We start from the raw sequence: 19,329 nt of genomic DNA, 5'->3' as shown, positions 1-19,329 counted from the left end.
AATTTATACATACAGTTTAACAAGTTAAAGGGAACTTAGTTATGCTATTAAAGCACCCTTAAAATTAATTTTTTCAATGGCTATGTTTTTAAATTAGAAAAATAAGGTTTTAAAGTTAAACTTCAAGGATTTAAAATCTAGATTTTTAAGTTTATTATATTAATATGTTGAATATTAACTTTAGAAAACTAAACTTTGAATAGTCTTTTCTATTGATCCTCTGTGTTATAATAGCTCACATTTAGCAGGTGACGGATGAATTCCTCTGAGTCAGGAGGACCATCAGTATCACGGAATTGATAGATCTATCGTTTCAGTTCTATTTTTCCTGTAGAAACAGCAGCTTTTTACCTAAGCCATCAAATCATGATGTAGTTGATTTAGTTTGGTCATTATAATGGCTGAAATAATTCTCATAACCATGTTACTGAGAAGCCTCGGCTTTAGAGCTGTGAACACGGAAGGTCTTCCTCTCCCTCACTCCCACTGCCTTCCGGCAAGTCTCCCTCTGCTGGGTGGCGGCGAGCTCAGGGGTAGCACACTCTCATTTCCTAAGTTTCCACACAACTTCAAAATTTAGAACACACTGTTTTAAACCTGTGTTTTCATTGGATTCAAAATCCTTCCTGTTTTCCCTGGTCTGGGCTCCAGGGGTTCCAGGAGCGTGGAGCAGGGATCAGGGTGGCAAGTTCTGCTGGCAGGCACCTCCCTCCCACCCTCCTCCCAATGCTGGGGGCTCAGCTGCTGGTGCTCGTGGGGTGCCGGGGGTCCTGTGGAGAGTCTTGGGCCTCTCACCTGCACAGCTCTCACTTGTGCAGCTCTTTGGACAGAGCCCCCCTGCTTCACCCCTGTCTCCTCTCTGTGGCTTCCCTATGGGCGTCCACTTTCCTTCTGGGTCCACTCGTCCTGGGAGGAGAAGGTCAGCCTGCTCAGGTCGGCACTTTCTGCAGGGTCCACGGGACCCTGGGAAACTCATCCACCTGCCGTGTCTGACCGTGGGAGGGCAGCAGCTCGCTCCTGACGGTGGTCAGCGTCAGGGCGATAGTGGGGGCTACAGTCAGGTGAGAGGCAAGTTGCAGTCCTGATCTTTGCAAAGGAGAGGGTGTGTAGGTGCCCCTCCAAACTGTGTGAGGGAGTCTGTCGTCCCATCCCTGACCCTTGACAGGACGAAGGCAGGGGTGGCTTTCACAGTTACTCTTTTCCTCCTGTGTTGTGTGTGTGTGTGTGTGTGTGTGTGTGTGGTGGCTGGGAGTTAGGGGTAGCGGTGGGGAGGCCCAAATTCCCTCAAGCAGAAAACGCTGCCGCAAGGGGCAGGCCCCAGAGCTGGCAGTTCTCTGAACTTAGAGTGACCGTCCTTTAGTGCCCTTTATTCTCAGCTGCGGCCTTAGTCGCCAATTCTGGTGCTAGACGCCCCACGCCATCTTGTTATCCTTTGTTGACACATTACATTCGGTGACTCCGGGTATCTTAACAATGGAAGAGACCTGACGGATCGCCTGGTGAGCTACCAGATGTACAGTGACAGAGCAAGTTCACACCTCTGAACTTCACCCGACCTGGGATGCCTTATGTGATTGTGTTGTGAAGGCACTGCTTTAACCAAAAGGAATTTAAAATTCAGAAGACGTGTTACAAGAAGAGGCCAGAAAGGTCACCCAGCGGAGGCCACCCAGCTGGGCAGCCAAACCAGTAAGAAGGAGAGAAGCACTGACGGGGGAGCAGAGGGGTGTGAACTGTTTATTAGGACCGAGAGCTTCCAAATCACCAGGCCGCCCACAGAACGCACACACGGCTCTTGCTACAACACATGACACAGACTGGTTGACTTAACAGCTTGTCTTGTCTGACTGGACGCTGCCGCCTCACTGCGAACCAGGAGAACTGACTGCTGAAAGGCTGGCCGAGCCCAAACGGCTCCACAGCACGTTTCTCCCACCCCCATTCAACGTTCCTCTGACTTTATCCGGGTCTTTGCCTTAAAACTGTTTCCTCATATTTGCGCTACCAATGTTATTTTCTTAACACAATTTGTAGGTAAAGAAAAACGATTACAATGTCGTTAGTCGGTGCTTTCTTATATGAATAAAGATTTGACAATCCCCCCGACCCCCAAAGCCAGCACAAAAATAGGGAGTAGGAAGCACGGAGACTTCCTTGCGCTCAGCTCGAACCCTTCGCACACACGTAGCCCGAGGCAGTGCGGTGTGGCTCGCCCCCCTCGGCCCCCTCGCCCTCCGGTCACTTGGCCTTCTTGTCGCCCTTCGCGGGCTCCTCCTCCGGGATGAACACGCTGACAGTGAAGTCGCTGATCTCCGAGCCGTACGAGTTCTTCACGACCAGCCCATACTTGCCCGAGTCGGACGTTCTGACCCCGCTGATGGTGAAGTAGGCGGTCTTGCCGGCCTCAAACCTGAGGTTGCAGTGCTCGTCCGAGGACAAGAGCTTCTCGTTCCTCAGCCAGGAGACCTCCGGAGTCGGGTCGCCCCACACTGTGCAGGTGAGGTTAAGCACCTGGAAAACAGATTTCATGAGAGGGGAGGAGATGTATCAGATTAACGATCCAACTTGAAGCGTCCTTCTGGGGGCCGGCCTGACCGGATGGAGGATAAACCTAAACCTCCCGGGCCGGGCTGTGTGCACCTGTGTGAGTTACAGTTTGAAATCACACCTGAGTAGGTTTCTTTGGGGCCTTGGCTTTCTGGCTTTAGGAACATTTATCATCAAAGCCCCACAAAGGCATGTGCTTCCAGTTCCCATAAACACACAGATGCTTTTTTGCTCTAATGTGGCATTTTGGACTCTGTCTCAGTAGAGAAATCTCCTCGTTGCCATGATCTCCACCTGCTTGCTTTTGCATTTCGTTTGTGTCACCGGGCCCAGCAGCAGAATCTTAACAGCTGCTTCAGATAATGTGCCTCATTTTCATATCCCATCTTCCTCATTTTATTTCTCCCCCCAAACCCACTTGAGCTTTTGCAGTTGCAGAGGTGCTCTGCCAGAATGTATTCCTAGTTCCTAATATTTTATTATATTACCATCTGTGCTGAAACCCTCTTATTTTAAAAGATCAATGTTTAGGCCTATAATTTAACTTTACTTTTTTGTTGAAATATTTTTTAGATAATCATAGATTCATATACAGTATAAGAAATAATAGATTCTGTGTGTTCTTTACCCGGTTTCCCCCAATAGTAACATTTTACAAAACTATAGTATATCACAACCAGTACACTGACATTGATATAACAGATTTCCCCAGTTTTTCTTGTATTTGTGTGTGTTTAGTTGTATTCAATTCTATCACCTGTCTAGGTTCGTGTATCCACAACCTCAGTCAAGATACAGAACCTTTCCATCCCCACAAGGATCCCTCCTGCTGTCCCTTTATAACCACGCCCACTTCTCCCTCCCAAGCTGTTCCTAACTCCTGGCAACCACTAATCTGTTTTCCATTTCTAAAACTTTATAACTTCCAAAGCATTATATAAATAGCATCATACAGTAATGTAACCTTTTGAGAGTGCCTTTTACACTGAGCATAATTCCTTGCAGATTCATCCAAGTTATTGCAGGTATCAATAGTTTGTCCCTTTCTATTGCTGAGAAGTGTGCCATGGTATGTATATACCTGTAAGGGTCATCTGGGCTGTTTCCAGTGTGGGACTATTATGAATAAAGCTGCTATGAACATTTGTGTACAGATTTTTATGTGAACATAAGTTTTAATTTCTCTGAGATAAATGCCCAGGAGTACAATTGCTGGGTCATATGGTAAATGTATATTTCATTTTTTTTTAAAGAAATTGCCAAACTGTTTTCCCAAGTAGCTGTATAATTTTGGTCTACATTTCCACCAGCAATGTAGGACTGACGCAGTCTCTCTGCATCTTCACCAGCATTTGTTGTTGTCACTGTCTTTTTATTTTAGCAATTCTGATAGGTGTGTCATGATATTTCATTGTGGTTTTAATTTGCATTTTCCTGATGACCAAAGATGTTAAATTTACTTCACATTTTAAATTCCATTCTTGCATTTTTTTTCTTACCGAAGTCCAGAAATTATAAGGAAAAGAGCTAGGGCTCACCATATACAGGGAAAAGGACAGCCTTCTATCTAGAAGGACCTTATATGATCACTTGTTACCTCTTCTGTAAGAGTATCATTTAGACTTGGGTAGATATTAAGAAATTTGTTTTCTTCCCATGATTAATTAGCACTTCTTACTGAATTATTCTGCAAACACATTTCAGCAAGAAAAATATGAGTCAAACTATTGACATTAAACTTATCCAAGCAGACCACGTATATGTTCTGGGAAACTGTGATTTCATGCATATTAAAACTTTTATCAAAACTAAACAAAACTCCCATGCACCTTGGGTGTCCAGGAAAACTATTACCTATACTATATATTTGAGTTATAGATCATGGAATGCTTTCACATACATTCTCTCTCTTAATTCTCACTACCACCCAGTGAGTTGAATATTTTGAACCTCATTAGGTGAAGAAAATGGAAAATAGAGTTTCAAAACAAAAGCAACCCTGCAGCAGTTGAGCTTAAAGTCAACTGTGGTCCTATTTTCCAGGCACGAAGAAACACAGCTGGATGAACTGACCTCTCATTAAAGCCTTAGATGTGCCCTGTTCGTCATCATAGTCCCAATCACCCATCATACGTCTTCATTGCCCTTTGGAGGTGGGAAAAGATGTTGTTCCACTACAAACACCCCTTCTCCTGTGACTGGCATATTAAATTTGTTTTAATGAAACACAGGGATGAAGAAAGTGAATCCAGGTTAGAAATTACGTTCACTGCTCTTCAGAGAGATTCTTATGGATCCAAGAAATACCAGTTTAAAACCAAATGGAAATAAATCAGTTTTCAGCTGAGAAGGGGCCTGTAGAAATTCACAGAGCAGCACGTTTCCCTCCAAAGGTGAGGAATCTCCTAGGTCAGCCCATTTTCTACTAGTGTGAGAGGTTGCTTCTTCAATTACGTTCGTCACATAATTATGACTGAACATTTTCTGCTTCTCCTGATGTTAAAGGGAAATCACTTCTGGAAAGAGACTAAGAGGTCTACATATACCCACATCAGACAAACGTGCATCCTGATGCTTCACCTACAAAACATTAAGATGAGTGGAAAACTGACTGCATTTTGAACCCTGTATGTGGCTATTCTGAAGTCAGGCGTAAGCAGCCGTGGCATACGATGAAGATGGTAGGATGCATCTTAAAAGAAGGAACAAAGTATGGGGCACTGGAAGCCCTTCCTAGCGTGGAAGAATTGGGGACAGGAGTGCTCCATGCTTACCTTGCCCTCCTGGACGGTGACCACATCGGGGAGACCTCCCACTATCCGGGCGCGATCTGCAAGCACAGGCATTTCTGGTTAATCACTGAAACGATGAGCGCCAGCAATCACACGCACAAGGCCACCCAGCGGAACTCATTTTCCTGTGTAGTTTCCCTCTCCTTGCAGTTATTTTATACCTGCTTTCAATATGCAAAATAAGAAAATGATCCAGTAATTCTGAATGTTCATCTTCTTCACACACGGGTGCCTCTATCTGTACCTGAAATATCAACTTGAGGTCACTATGTTGTATCGAGATCTGCTCTGTAACTTTCCCGGCTATTCTCAGCCCTGGCTCTCCTGGAGGCAGAGCAGATCTTGGCCTCTTTCATGGGCTTCTCTCTCATTCGAAAAGGTTACATAACCGGAGGCTGTGTGCCAGGGAGATCTGGAGGCTGGAGAAGATGTGGGCTTTCCTTGGGGCCTTCCCTAGAGAGTTCCCCTTCCTCATCTCCCGGGAGTTCTTGAGATGCTCTGCAGAGCTCCTGTCTATGGCTGAGGGGACAGGGGACGGGAAGGGTGCTGAAATCCAGGGCTGACACCCACCCCCCATCCCCCGCAAGCCTTGTGCTCTGGGTGTGACTGCCTCGGCCCCAGGGAAGGACGCCTTTCTGTCATTCAGTCAACACTAACGCAGTAGCCACCACCCTCTCGTTTTTAGCCTACTTCAATGAATGTGTGACTCTACATCCTTATTTCTATCAATACAATCCCTTCTCCAGTAAGTCAGGCCAAATCTTTGAATGAGTCTTAACTGCCTTCTCCTGCTGACTCCGTTGCCCTTACACAACTTGTGGGCCCAACCCATCACCTGGCCCCCTGCACCACCTGCTGTGTGGTATCAGGTGAGTCACGTCACTGTGTGGATCTCAGTCTCCCCATCGGTGGGGCGGGGGGCTTGCATTAAACCCATGGACATGAAGCTTCTAAACTCTGCTCCATGGCATCCATGGGATTCATCCTGACTTCACCAAAGATAATTCAGCTCTTACCTATTTTATATACTGGGAAGATTTTGTGGAAGACTTTGTTTGAATTAAGCGTTCTATGCAAATGTTTAAGAACATGGAGCTAGAAGGGCTCTCAGGTCTCTTCCGGCTCTAAGCTGCTGTGGTCCAGAGACCTCTGGAAGGAGCTCATGAACCAGAGGGAGGGTCAGGCTCCTTGTCCACAAGAGAGTTCAAGAACGGGCGAGGCCTGGCTCTGGCTCTGACACTCTCCCGTTGCGCCTGGTGCTGGCCTCGGCCTCACAAGCCCCAGGCAGGAGCAGGAGGGAGGAAGGAGGGGGAAGGAGGGAGGAAGGCCTTGCAGGTCAAAGGTGAAAAGTTCTCTTCTGAGTGACCAGGAGCCACTGACAGGCGGACAACTCTACTTCTCACTCCTCCTCCTCCTGGTTCCCTTCCACCCAGCTCAGGGCCAACCTTACAACTTTAACCCTCAACGGTTTTCAGGTTCTGCTCCCACACTGAGAAAGAACCTGAATTACCACGATGATTTGTCTGTGACTCCCGGAATCCTGTAGACTGAGTTCTAGAAATCTCTGTGTGAAGCACGGTTGAGAGAAGTCAGGAGTCAACACATTTTTAGGGACACAGGCTTGACTGCTGGGTCAGGGTCACTCAGCCTTATTCAGCCCCTCAGGAAAATGGGACTACTTGCTGGGGGACCAGCTATAGCGATTTACCTGATACCAAACCTACAAAGTTTCCTATTTTTTCTTCTCTTTATCATATATACATTTTTCTGACACATGGCGCCTGCTGCAAGCGATTAAAATCCTACTGTGTGATTTGCAGCCCAGAGATTTTTCAAGTCAAGGCTGGGTGCCATTCTCACAGTGTAACCTGAGACCTTCTTTTCACAGACATTCTTACTGAAGAGACTAAATGAAAACACATGCAGAACACCTAAGATTTAAAATATATAGAGAGAAATGAAAGAAAAGGAAAAAAAACGCTTTCACTCTCCTACATCTGCAGTCATAACAGAAAAACAAAAGTTGTATTTTGAAACCACACCAGGAATAAACACGCAGGGGTTTACTTACTTTTCTCCGCGATGGCAGCTTGTCTGTGGTTGAGAGAAACAAACACACACACAAACAAAGAAGGATTTTGTTTTAGTGTTACTTCAAAGTAGCCAACCTCGACTGCATTTCATGTTTTTGCTGCTCAACAAAGCAGCAGGAAATGCTGCTCAGACTGCGCTTGCCCAAATGAAAGACCCTCTAACAGCCAATGGGGAGCAGCACGCGTCAGAGACAAGAGTGCCCGTGGCATCGCTGGGAAAGAGGGACTTACTTTAATCTCTGGAATTCATCAAAGGCTTCCTTGTACACTTGAAGAGACAAAAAAGAGAAGTTAGAATTTTCTCACCCAGAACTGGCCACACACAGGGGTCTATTAAAGCTCACAACCTGAGGGCAGTGTAAGCAGTCCAGACAAAATTCAGCTGGCTTTGAATGAGGCTGCGCCCGAGCGGTCCCTCTACAACTTGATGGGCTTAACAAGAGAAGCAAACACTTTCTAGGCAGAAAGCATGAAATAGTGGATTTTAGAAGCTCTCAATTCAGTGAGAAGCCTTCAACCCTCCAAACAGAAGGGGAAAGATTTGCTCTGCCAAAGATGAAATGGGAAGAAAGGTCTGTTTCAAAAAAAGCCTGGTTGTCTATTAAGCATCCTGAGCATCAGAAAAGCTTTTCTCTCATTAAATCATCCCGCACGTCGCAGCCTCCTAGCCAGACAGTTCTGTGGTCCTGCCCGTCCGTTTGCGGTAAAGGGCACGAGGAGTTACTAGCATCACAGTGCGGGCCAGTGCTGGCCTGAAGCGATGCTTCTACACTGTGCAGGAGACAAAAAATAAGACAGGGAGACAAGGAAATGAGAGCTACGGAGCTCTAAGATAATTTTTTTTTTCCGAGCCTGCGAGTAAGGCACTTGGAAGACTTCAGGCCAAAAGCTTCATTTTTAAATTTCTCTCACCTGGTCTTTAAGCTCCTCTGTGGTCTGGGAATCACAACATTTTATGTCTAGAAAATATGTCCACAATACTAGTTTGCTCTCTTCTTTACAGAAGGGAAAAATAAGCCTAAGGCCAGGCTTAAAGCCTCTAGACCAGCTGGGCTAAGGCAGGTTACTTAGGGCTGCTTTTCCTGCTCATGCCACACTAGAAGGAGATGGGCATGGCTGAGCCGGTGTGTTTGGTGCCAGTGGCAACGTCGGTCAGACAATCCAGGGCCTTTTGCTTAAGGGGGATTTGAGAGCCGGGTAGTTAAATGAGCTTCGGTGAGCAGACAGTAAAAGCAAATTTTAAATAAGTTCTGAACGTATCTGCCCACTTCTTGTGTCCCTTTTCTATTTTGTCTCCAAGGGTCAGATGCATCGCAGAAGCAATTCCCCATCACCATCTCTGCAGGGTGTGACTTGGGCACAGTGTGGCCGGGGGACCGAGTCCCTGGGGAGCTGCTCATCCCCACAGAGATCCTTCAGGGAGCCTTACCAGTCATAAAGGGTGGGTGGGGGTGAGGGGAGGGGTACTCAGCCCAAAACCACCCGGGGCAGGGTTGAAAGGCTGCTCTCTAAGTTGTGAATCTACTCTGATGATGAAAACATGAAGAGTCATTGCATTTTAATATACGAAGCCGTAGAGGAAAAGTCAGCCCCCAGTCTCCTTTGGTAACTTCACACAAACTCCTTCTTTCTTTAGGAAAGACTAAGATGAGCAAAGTACCAGAAGAGGGAGAAATGGCACAGGGTTTTTAACTTTTTATTTGTGATTGTACATTTTTTAACTTTTAAAATTCTAATTAATAGCTGCGCATCACCTTTCCTGTTTGTTCTTAGATGGAAAACTGCCTTCTGCATCTCATTACTTTCTTCTCCATGTCCCTATTCTTTCCAGAGCCCCTCATTCTCCCAAAAGGCCGAGAAATCTGAGGCCACTTTTCTAACTTCCCTCTGTTCCCCTCAATATTTATCTTTGCTTATTCACATTTACTCCCTTCTGGTTTCTGAAGAAAAGGCATCCCTGCTCCTTCCCAAAGCCATTGCGTTCACCTCTGCCCCGCAACTCCAAGCTTCTGTTCTTCCGAACCCTGAGACATCAATCATTCCCCATCATTCACACCTCCAATCCTTCCAAATCAACCGATTTCTTGGACTCTATGAACATGCTCGCTTTTCAGTCACCATAAAATGATCCTTTTTCAGTGTTTGTTCTTGCTCAATTGATTGTAAATCAACCTGCCCTTCTCTGTAAGCATCTTGGAAGAGCAGCGCTTTCTCTCCACGTTCACTGTCTCCACTTTACTTTTTACTGATTCTCCACTCATTGAATTTTTGCTTCTACCACCGTGGCTGCATTTAAACTGCTTTATTAAAATCTCCCATCATCTTCCAATAGTCAAGCGTAATGCCCTCTTATCACACTTCATTCTTTTTAAAATGCCCTCATCTCCACAGTAGGTTCCAACCTGCAGAATATCCGTTTACCTTCTCCAGAAAGATCCAGTGTCTTCTGGTGTCCAGTTTTGCCATCAAAGAGCTCCATCACGTATTTCCCTTTGTCGTTCGGAGTGGGCTCGTTGATCTGCAGCCAGATCTGCTTCGTGGTGACCCCACTCTTAACTCTGTCTGTGTACTTAATAGCAGTCCCGCTGTTTTTATCAAAAGAAAACATCGTAATCATTGGCTTTCATCCAGAGCTTATCTTTACTTTGTCTCTTCTTACTGAAGGTCTTACCATAAAGTTGTACAGACTTTGAAATAACATGGGATCAGCATATGTTCTTCTGCTTCAGAGAAATTATGGGCCCTGAATCACAGAGCGTGGATTCCAAGGCCTGGGGTGGGGGTCTGGCACATTTCACTCCCAACAGCAGTCTGGGGCCCAGATTGTAGCACCAATACTTCTCAGGGGTATTAATTATCTTTGTTTCCGCCCAGGTTTATTTGTAGGACTAAGGGAATCTTCAAAGTGAGAAGGCCAAAGTCCATATTATATTATTGCATATTTCATGCACATGGTCCGTGGCCATAAATGGGATTTTACAGACAAGTTAAAAACAGACCTAAAGAGGTTCATCTGTGGCTGACATCTATTGACACACACGGTTACAAAGCTATTTAAAACAAACGTAAATATGCACTCAGTAGTACGGCCAAGAATAAATGAAAAGCAGAGTTGCTGTCAGAATGAATGAGGCACTTTCTCTGACCCTGGATGTGAGTTTCCCCATATTCTATAGTAGGTCACGAGCATACCCATGCATTGTATTCTTTACAAGAGAATAAACGCAAATAGAACCCTTTCATCTGACAGTCTAGAAATGCTACTGTTACAGATGAAGTAAGAGGAAGGCAGAGGTAGTGTACTCTCAATGACGTTAAAATAAACTCTATGAAGAGTTTGCAAACGTGAGGAAGTAAGAAAAAAAAAGCAGTATACAAAACTACTTTATTATGGTAACAATTATGCATAGAGAAAAGACCGGAAGGAAGTACCCCCAAATGTTCATACTATGGCTAGGAAAACCATGGATGATACCATAGTATAAACTCTTTCTAATTTGTAATATGATATTAAATATATTTTCTAAAACATGTATTATGTTTGTGGTTATAATAAACAAAATGAACTTAAAAAAATAAAAACCAAAAAATCTCCACCAAAAAAATTTCAGACTTCAAATAAATATTCAGCATTTTTCTTATATACTACATTCTTTAAAAGATATTAAAATTAAAATGCCATAAAATGTAGGGTAAAGGAACCCATCTGTACACATAGACGTTAGCCTGAGCAATATAGTATATGTCTTAGAGAGTTAGAAAGACAGATAGTACTCAGCTTTGCTAATGGTAAGTCTGTCTGAGTGCTTTAATCTCTAGCTAATATGCATAATAGTACCTTAGGTTTGTAAAGCACTTCACGGTTTACAAAATGCCATTCATTCTCTCATTGGGTCCATCAGTGTTATGAGCTAGAACAGGTATTATTGCTCCTATTTTATAGGAGAGAAACCTGGGATTCAGAAAATTAGATGACTTGTCTAAGATCCAAGGGAAGACAGGAGCAAAGTCAAGATCCAAACCCATTTCAAGGTTTTTTTCCTCATCACACCACATACTTTCATAAAGACAGGGAAGACAACCAGTCCTTGGTTCCTGAACCTTTTACAGGCACACATGTGTGTGCACACAAAACACTCATTTAGCTGACTAGACCAAACAAAGTTTATGTCTTGCTACTCTGGTAGCAGTTTCCTCAAAACCCAATGTTCTAATTTTTTTGAACATGTATTCTTCTGGAGATGATGTAAAGCCTTTTGATTGATGATTCAATTAATTTATCATCTCATTCTTCAAATGGATATATTAGAATGTCCTAGATGTCACAGAGGAATTTCCTAGAATTTGATCTATTTTAACTTATAATTACTTTCCTAAAATGTATTCTGAAAGAAATAGAACAAAGGAATGAAACTCCAAGCATTCAAAGTGGAATTTCACTTGTTCTCATTTTTTTTTTTAAAGAGCTCAGGAAATTAATAGTAATGATAATAAATGTAATAAAATACTATTCTAAAACAGTGAAGTCATTTTAGAGAAAACACAAATGACTGTTTTGTGGGACCCAGCTCTGCTTAAATGTTCAGTCTAGACTTTTAATGCAACTTGAACCCATGGGTAGTGCCGTGATGGGGCAGGGGCTCTGGAGCCAGGCTGCCTGGGCTCAGCCCTCCACCTGTCACATAGCTGTGTGACCTCAGGCAAGTCACCTCCCTGAGTCTGAGCTTCCTAGTCACTAAAGTGAGAAGAACCTACCTCATAGAGTTTGAATATTAAATGAATTCACACATCTAAAGGGCTTGGAGCAGTGCCCAGCGTATTGTAAATGTCCACTGAAGGGAAGATCTAAATAAACATTGTTGTCCGTATCCTCCCAGGGATGCCACAGTGACCTTCTCCTCAGTGAGACTCATAAGGACTTTGGGAATTAGCATCTGCTGCATCCCAAGAGTGGACTAAAGGTATATGTGCCCCACCAGATTTCTTTGGCAGCCTGCTGTCCTCTTTCAGCTCAGGAAATTTCAAGGAAGCACAGAGATCAAGGACCCTGATGATGGTGTAAGTGGGAGACCTGGTTTGACTAAGAAACCTATTTTAGCTCTTGGAATCCCCAAGGAAAACTTGAGTGAAATCCCTCTATAACTGTGCAAAGGAAGCCTGGGATTAGAACAGATCTTCAGGCTCAATCCAGTTCAAATACACATTCCCAAACTCATCTTGAGATCTCCAAAGCCTTCCAAGGAAACATGCTAATACCCACTATGCCAACTGCTATGAACAACAACGATGATAAACTCGGGCACTGCTCTAGATCAGGCTTATTGGCCATTAATTCATACAACAGGAAATCTGGTGCAATGCTGCCTCAGTTTTGTTCCAGAGCACAGCGTGGTCTAGGAGTGTGTAGAAAGATGGAATAAGAATCTGGCAAAGCATGACTGTATGGAGGCGGAGGTCATGTTACTGAGGCATCTACGAATTATGATACGTCCCAGATCACAAAGACAGAGGCTTTAAGCCATCGCTGGCCTCACCATGTACGTGCTGAGGGAGAGTGCTAACCTCACGCTAAAGGGATGGCCTGGTGCTTCTGTCCTACACTCATCAACATCAGACCCGAGAAGTAAGAAGACGCCTTACCTGAGAGGAACAGAGGGTTGTTGTTTTTCCCAGTCCTTCCCCTGAGTGGAGAAAGAATTTCTACACAGCGTTTACGTTGTTATTTACTTACTTGTGGGACCAGTTAACTTTCAGATCATGCACGTAGTAAGTAACAAAAGAGTACAGCCGGATGCCCTCAGCTGTGCTCTGGACCTTCAGGTCTGTTGCAGACAAAGCTGCAAGAAGAAAACACATTATTTCAAACACCTGTAAGCCCATCCTGGAGATGAATGAAGCATTGCCCTGTGAGAACTTACCTATTGTTTTACATACTTCAGTCATCAGTTCTTCAAAGGCTGTGGATAGAGATTCACAAACAAAGTTTTAGCATAAAAATGCTCAATGTCAAGTCAAATCTCAAACTGTTAGTCACACGTGCTCTCAAAAACATCCCGTCACAAGGTGAATTTATTGACCAATTGGTAACAAAGAACTTAATTTTTATCGTTTCAAAAGATTCCTGCTCTTATTTTGATATTTTTGCTCCCTTGAATTCTTTGTAACTGTCACCATGTTTACATTCTAGAGAAAGAGCCACAATGAGATTTCCAGGAACCTTCTTGGTTTTAGGATTCTCATCTTCCTAAGTCCCAGGAAGGCTTCATTTACATTAGAGGAAGTGTTCTTATCTGTATCATCAATTCATGATGAATAACCATCTAGGTCCCCTGGTATTTCTCAGCCAATAAACACATTTAGTCCTGCCTCCACCAGGAGTAGGAAGGGAAATCAAAGGCATACTTCTGCTGTTCGTTAGCAACGTTGTTAAAGATCTTGTTCAGGAACAAAACTGGAAATGTGGACATCCCATGTAGGTTTTCATTATCATGATATAATTGTCCTCAGTAGTCTCTGGAAAATGGAAGTTGCTTTCTTGCTCTGCTATTAACTGAGAGGCTTCGAGTTTCATATATAATCTTTCTTGCCACCTGTTAGAGAGTGGACTCTTTTGAGACATGCTTTCATGGTAGTTTTTTTTTTAATGCTATTCTTGTCTGCTTACATTCTTTTTATTTATGTATGTATGTATGTATGTATGGCTGTGTTGGGTCTTCGTTTCTGTGCAAGGGCTTTCTCTAGTTGTGGCAAGCGGGGGCCACTCTTCATCGCGGTGTGCAGGCCTCTCACTATCGCGGCCTCTTGTTGCCGAGCACAGGCTCCAGACACGCAGGCTCAGTAATTGTGGCTCACGGGCCGAGTTGCTCCGCGGCATGTGGGATCTTCCCAGACCAGGGCTTGAACCCGCGTCCCCTGCGTTGGCAGGCAGATTCTCAACCACTGCACCACCAGGGAAGCCCTCATGGTAGTTTTTGATCCTGGAACATTTTTCATAGGGTTGAAATAAAAATGATGATTTATATTGAAAACAGACCTCTCGTGGATTGCGGACTATAAATTCTCTGAGGATCAAAACTATACTTCTGATTTCAAGGAAGACTAAACGTGAAGTATTTTTTAATAAAACAGTAGTTCGCTCAGCTGGAATGGCAATTAAAACAAAATCTGTGGGCAAAAGATCAGCATGACTTCAATCATTCACCTCAGCCTCACTCAGAATTCTGGTGACCTGTATACAGAACACACAGAATGGACCCCAGCTGTGGGTGGACTGACCTTCATCCACAAGCTTCACTCTGCTCTTGTCTTTTCCTCTGTCGTCTTTCAGGATAACTTCATAAATCCCAGCATCTTTCTTTGAAAACTAAGGGGGGAATAGATATACCACATTACAACCTATTGTAGCCTCAGAATATGGTGTTTGCATTTCTCAGGCCCTGAGATTTATAGAACTGACATCAAAACACACTGAACAAGCATCTAGCCATGTGAGCAATGAACAGTTCGCAGGTGAACTATCCATCATAACCTGACCAGCTAGCAGTCCTGAGTTTTCTTCCTCTAAGGCTACAATTGATTTGAGGCTTGAAGTCCTTATCTTTTACTCTGCCTTCATGTTAAAAACTGATGAGCATATGTATTTGAAAGGCATGCTCTTTTAGACAAAAAGTAGATAAAAATCTATACTTAAGTGAATACTATGATCGTCTCTGTACCTTTAGGGAACAAGTTATCATGAGGCTTAAGAGCAAACAAAGAAAGATCCACTTAACTGTCCTGCCACTCACCCATCTATGAAAAAAACTAGCTCAGAGAGGCAAGAATTGTGGTGTCCAGCCAACATTGTTTGGATATCTGACAAATCCTTGCATATCACAAGGTGAGAGAAGCCTTTGTGTCCTTACAGGTTGCTTTTTGGGTGACATCAGGGCAGGGATCTTTGCCCGGGGCAAAGGAACACATAATCTAGTCTCTGTATTTTGGAAGAATGTAGGGTACAGAACTAATACATTACATTTTATATTTATAGTCACCTACCTCTGTTATAAGGAGGGTACATATACCGTCCTTAAAGTCATGTTTTTCATCCACTGATATCTCCCTTTCATCTTTATACCACACAATAAGAGTCTCCTTCTTAATATTTGCCACCTAGAAGAAAAACTGTAGTTATACTTCTTGAAATAAAGGAATGCTACTCTTATGAAACTAAATAATTCTCAATGTAGCATTGGATATAAGAAAAAGCATAGATTTCTAGAGGAATCAACTGAAAGCTATTTTAACTGATAAAGAGTTTAAAATAAAATGGATACAAAAGAATAAACCTAAATCAATAGCATCTTTATTTCCAGCAGAAAAAAATTTGTCTTTAAAATCACCTGGTGGACAAGAAAACATAGACACATACATACTAACATACAGACTTAAGTAAAAATAAAAATGTGAAAACCAAAGGAAGATAAATCCCATCAGATTAAAATATTGTCTGTGTCACAAAAACAAATGACTTTATCAAAGTATTAGAATGAGTTAGCCCCAATCTATGGCTAAATATTTTTAAAAAGGTAAATGGGGCTTCCCTGGTGGCGCAGTGGTTGAGAATCTGCCTGCCAATGCAGGGGACACGGGTTCAAGCCCTGGTCTGGGAAGATCCCACATGCCGCGGAGCAACTAGGCCCGTGAGCCACAATTACTGAGCCTGCGCGTCTGGAGCCTGTGCTCCGCAACAAGAGAGGCCGCGATAGTGAGAGGCCCGTGCTCCGCGATGAAGAGTGGCCCCCGCTTGCCGCAACTGGAGAAAGCCCTCGCACAGAAACGAAGACCCAACACAGCCAAAAAATAAAATAAATAAATAAATAAATAAACCCAAAAAGTTTAAAAAAAAAAAAAAGAAAAAGAGAAACTATTAAAAAAAAAAAAAAAGGTAAATGAAGCTTTGTAAATAAATGTGGAAAGGAAATATGTTTAAAATTAATTAAAATTTTTTCCAGTTTTATTGAGATATAATTGATATAATATTGTATAAGTTTAGGGTATACAACACAACGATTTGACATACGCATATATTGTGAAATGATTAACACAGTTAGCATCCATCAAGTATGGTTTAATAAATTAATTGCTTAGCAATTTTTGGGAAACTCATTTAGATCCAATATCCACACATCGTATCATAAATTTCAAATGGGCAAAATGACTTCATATGATTAAAGGGATTTTAAGCTTTATCTACAATGCTTGACCTTTCTATGAAGAAGAGTATATTCATGTATTTCTTGTGTAATTAAAATTATATGAAAAAGTAAAGACTTCATACAAATCAAGAAAACAATCTCAAAGACCCCACTACATAATTGGACAAATGTATGTATGATTTCCCAAAGAGGAAATATAATTACAGAACAAACAGATGAAGAAAATGTTTGATCTCATTAAAGACAAGGAAATGTAAGTTTCAGAAAAGAAAAAAAAAATCTCAGCTAATACATTAACATAAGAACCAACACTGGTAACTGCAGTGAAACCAGAACACACAAACGTTCTTTATAATCCTGTAAACTGGTTCCTGGGTTGTAACTGTGTTACTAGGCAACATTGCTTATGATAAACATGCCCTGCAGATGGGAAAGCTACCACTGGACTGGGCAGGACTAGAAATGGACTCCGTGGCTTTGGGCTTCCCTGGATATACTCTTGTTATTCGGACATGGTCCCTGCGGGGAACCTGGAAGCTCTGCTTGGGGTGTTGTTACAAAAAGTATTGGCCCCTTGGGGCATGAGGGATTTTTTAAAGCCATGGCATTTCCTGCACCTGCCCAAAGTGGCTCTTGTCTCCTTGCACCTGAGCTGTCACCTGTGGGTGGTGAAGGGAGTGATTCCTGATGTGGACTCCTGCAGGACAGGAGTGCCCAGCATGGCCTCGTAGGCCAGCTGGGGTTCTTGTCCATATTCTTTTGAGTAGACTAGTTCCAAGTGGGGCCCATGGTAGTCTCAGAGTCTGAATGTTTGGCTGCACATACTCCATTAACTCTAATGCAATATGTAAATTGCTAAATGTACATAAATTGCTATAATAATGAAACAAAGAACTGTGGGAGGACAGAGGAAGGTTCATTTTACCCAGACTGAGAAGGGGGAGGCCTTACAGAGGAGATGACTGAGTTGGGCCTTGAAAAAGGATTGTGTCAGAGAAGCTGAAAGAAGAAGGCCATTCGAAGTTATGAATACATAACGAATGAATATTCAGAACCTACTTCTAGGCTCCCGTGGTTGGTCAGGATCTGGGTAAGGGGCTGATTCTCTTGAGGAAAACCATCAGAATAGGGCTGCAGAGCTCACTTCCCAGAAGCCTAGTGCAACAGGAAGCACAGAAAGAAGGACGCACGGATGTGGGGGCCCCTGAGGAAGGGATGGTTTCTGGGGTGGGCAGTATGAGGAAAAAGTAAGTGGGGGCACGCAGCCGTGGACAGTCAGGAGGAGAGAGAGGCGGTGCGGGTTTTAGCTGCTGCCTGAGAAAGTGTTTTTCAAGAAGCTCTGCCATTTCCTAAGAGGCTAAAATCCAGCATTGATTTTTCCTATACTTTTCTGGTAGACTGCTGTTTCTTTGAATTTATCAGATCCAGCAGAGACTGGAGTATTTGTGTTCTGGCTTTTATAATGACAACTACGTGCGAAACGCCAAATCTGTGCATCTGCTTTGTAGTCACCATCCACCATCACAACCTTCACACTCCAACCTCAACCAGCAGTTCTTATCCAAAAACGTTTGATGACTCACGCAGCTGAACACCATACACTAAGGTACATGATAATTTAGAATGTGATGTGGAACTTTTTTTTCCTAAATGTTTCAAAGGCCTAATAACATAATTGGTTGTGAGCTGCAAACTCTTTACCAAACCGCTCCCCTCAAGGGAGCACAGGGTTTTCAGAACCAGCAGCAGAGCTGCCCAAGACTCGAAGGTACTGTTGTGCCAGTCACACAATTTAGATTAAAAAAATTGCCAAACTTCCATAGAAACACAGTGTGGCTGGAATGATTCTGGAATAGATCTACCACTTAGAATGCAACGAAGATGATGTGAGATTCTTCTGAGATTAATAATTGAAAAAGAGCTGGTCGAGGGGGTTAGTGAGGGACGAGCAGGCAGAGCACAGAGGCTTTTTAGGGCAGTGAAAATACTCTGTATGATACTATAAGGATGGATACATGTTTTTACACGTTTGTCCAAACTCATGGAATGTACAACTCCAAGAGTGCACCCTAATGTAAACTATGGATTTTGGGTAATGATGTGTCCATGTAGGTTCATCAATTGTAACAAATGTACCACTTTGATGGGAATGTTGATAATGAGCGAGGCTATGTGTATATAGGGACAGGGGTATATGGGAAATCTCTGTACCTTCCCTTCAATTTTGCTGTGAACATAAAACTGCTCTAAAAAAGTGGTCTTAATGAAAAAAAAAGGAGAGTCTGTCCTTATTAACTAGGGTGTGAGTAATGAATAAAAACTATCGTCTTGACTTCCCATATTTTTATGTTGTTTTATTTTAAATATTTCTTACCAACCAACAGTAACATTCAACAGTAAAGGCACGTCACTTATCATTTTGGTCTAAATGGAGGAGATAAAAAGTTGATCTTCCTTTTCTTCTCACATTCTATTTTATCTTTATTTCCCTTGTATCAAATTATTAGAAATTTATCTACTTCTTACCTTGCATTTCAATAGTACATTACATTCACCAGTCACTTCCCAGCTCAAATACTCAGTGAAATGTGGACCTATAAAATTTTAATGATATCAGCAATCAGCAATATTAATCATGAATGCAAAAATCCAAGCTCATTCTTAAATTCTAAGGTGATTTACATCTAAAGTGAAGTTTTA

The 19,329-nt window shown here is 42.9% G+C and overlaps 1 protein-coding gene across 1 annotated transcript in view; it reads right to left on the bottom strand.

The window, feature by feature from the left end:
- Positions 1 to 1,719: 1,719 nt before the first annotated feature.
- MYOM1 (myomesin 1) overlaps positions 1,720 to 19,329 on the bottom strand; it is a 137,248-nt gene continuing 119,638 nt past the window's right edge. Inside the window, exons 28-37 of the mRNA XM_068562692.1 lie at positions 19,156 to 19,223; positions 15,470 to 15,583; positions 14,708 to 14,795; positions 13,351 to 13,389; positions 13,164 to 13,269; positions 9,854 to 10,017; positions 7,664 to 7,700; positions 7,411 to 7,433; positions 5,322 to 5,377; positions 1,720 to 2,511 (exon numbers count right to left, since the gene is read on the bottom strand). Coding sequence (XP_068418793.1) covers positions 2,239 to 2,511; positions 5,322 to 5,377; positions 7,411 to 7,433; positions 7,664 to 7,700; positions 9,854 to 10,017; positions 13,164 to 13,269; positions 13,351 to 13,389; positions 14,708 to 14,795; positions 15,470 to 15,583; positions 19,156 to 19,223 — 968 coding nt within the window. The 3' untranslated portion in view covers positions 1,720 to 2,238. The remainder of the gene's footprint in view (positions 2,512 to 5,321; positions 5,378 to 7,410; positions 7,434 to 7,663; positions 7,701 to 9,853; positions 10,018 to 13,163; positions 13,270 to 13,350; positions 13,390 to 14,707; positions 14,796 to 15,469; positions 15,584 to 19,155; positions 19,224 to 19,329) is intronic.

Source organism: Eschrichtius robustus, chromosome 14, assembly GCF_028021215.1.
Source record: "Eschrichtius robustus isolate mEscRob2 chromosome 14, mEscRob2.pri, whole genome shotgun sequence".
NCBI classification, from domain to species: domain Eukaryota; kingdom Metazoa; phylum Chordata; class Mammalia; order Artiodactyla; family Eschrichtiidae; genus Eschrichtius; species Eschrichtius robustus.
The sequence above is the reverse complement of the archived record's forward strand: the minus strand, read 5'-3'. Positions and strand labels throughout refer to the sequence as shown.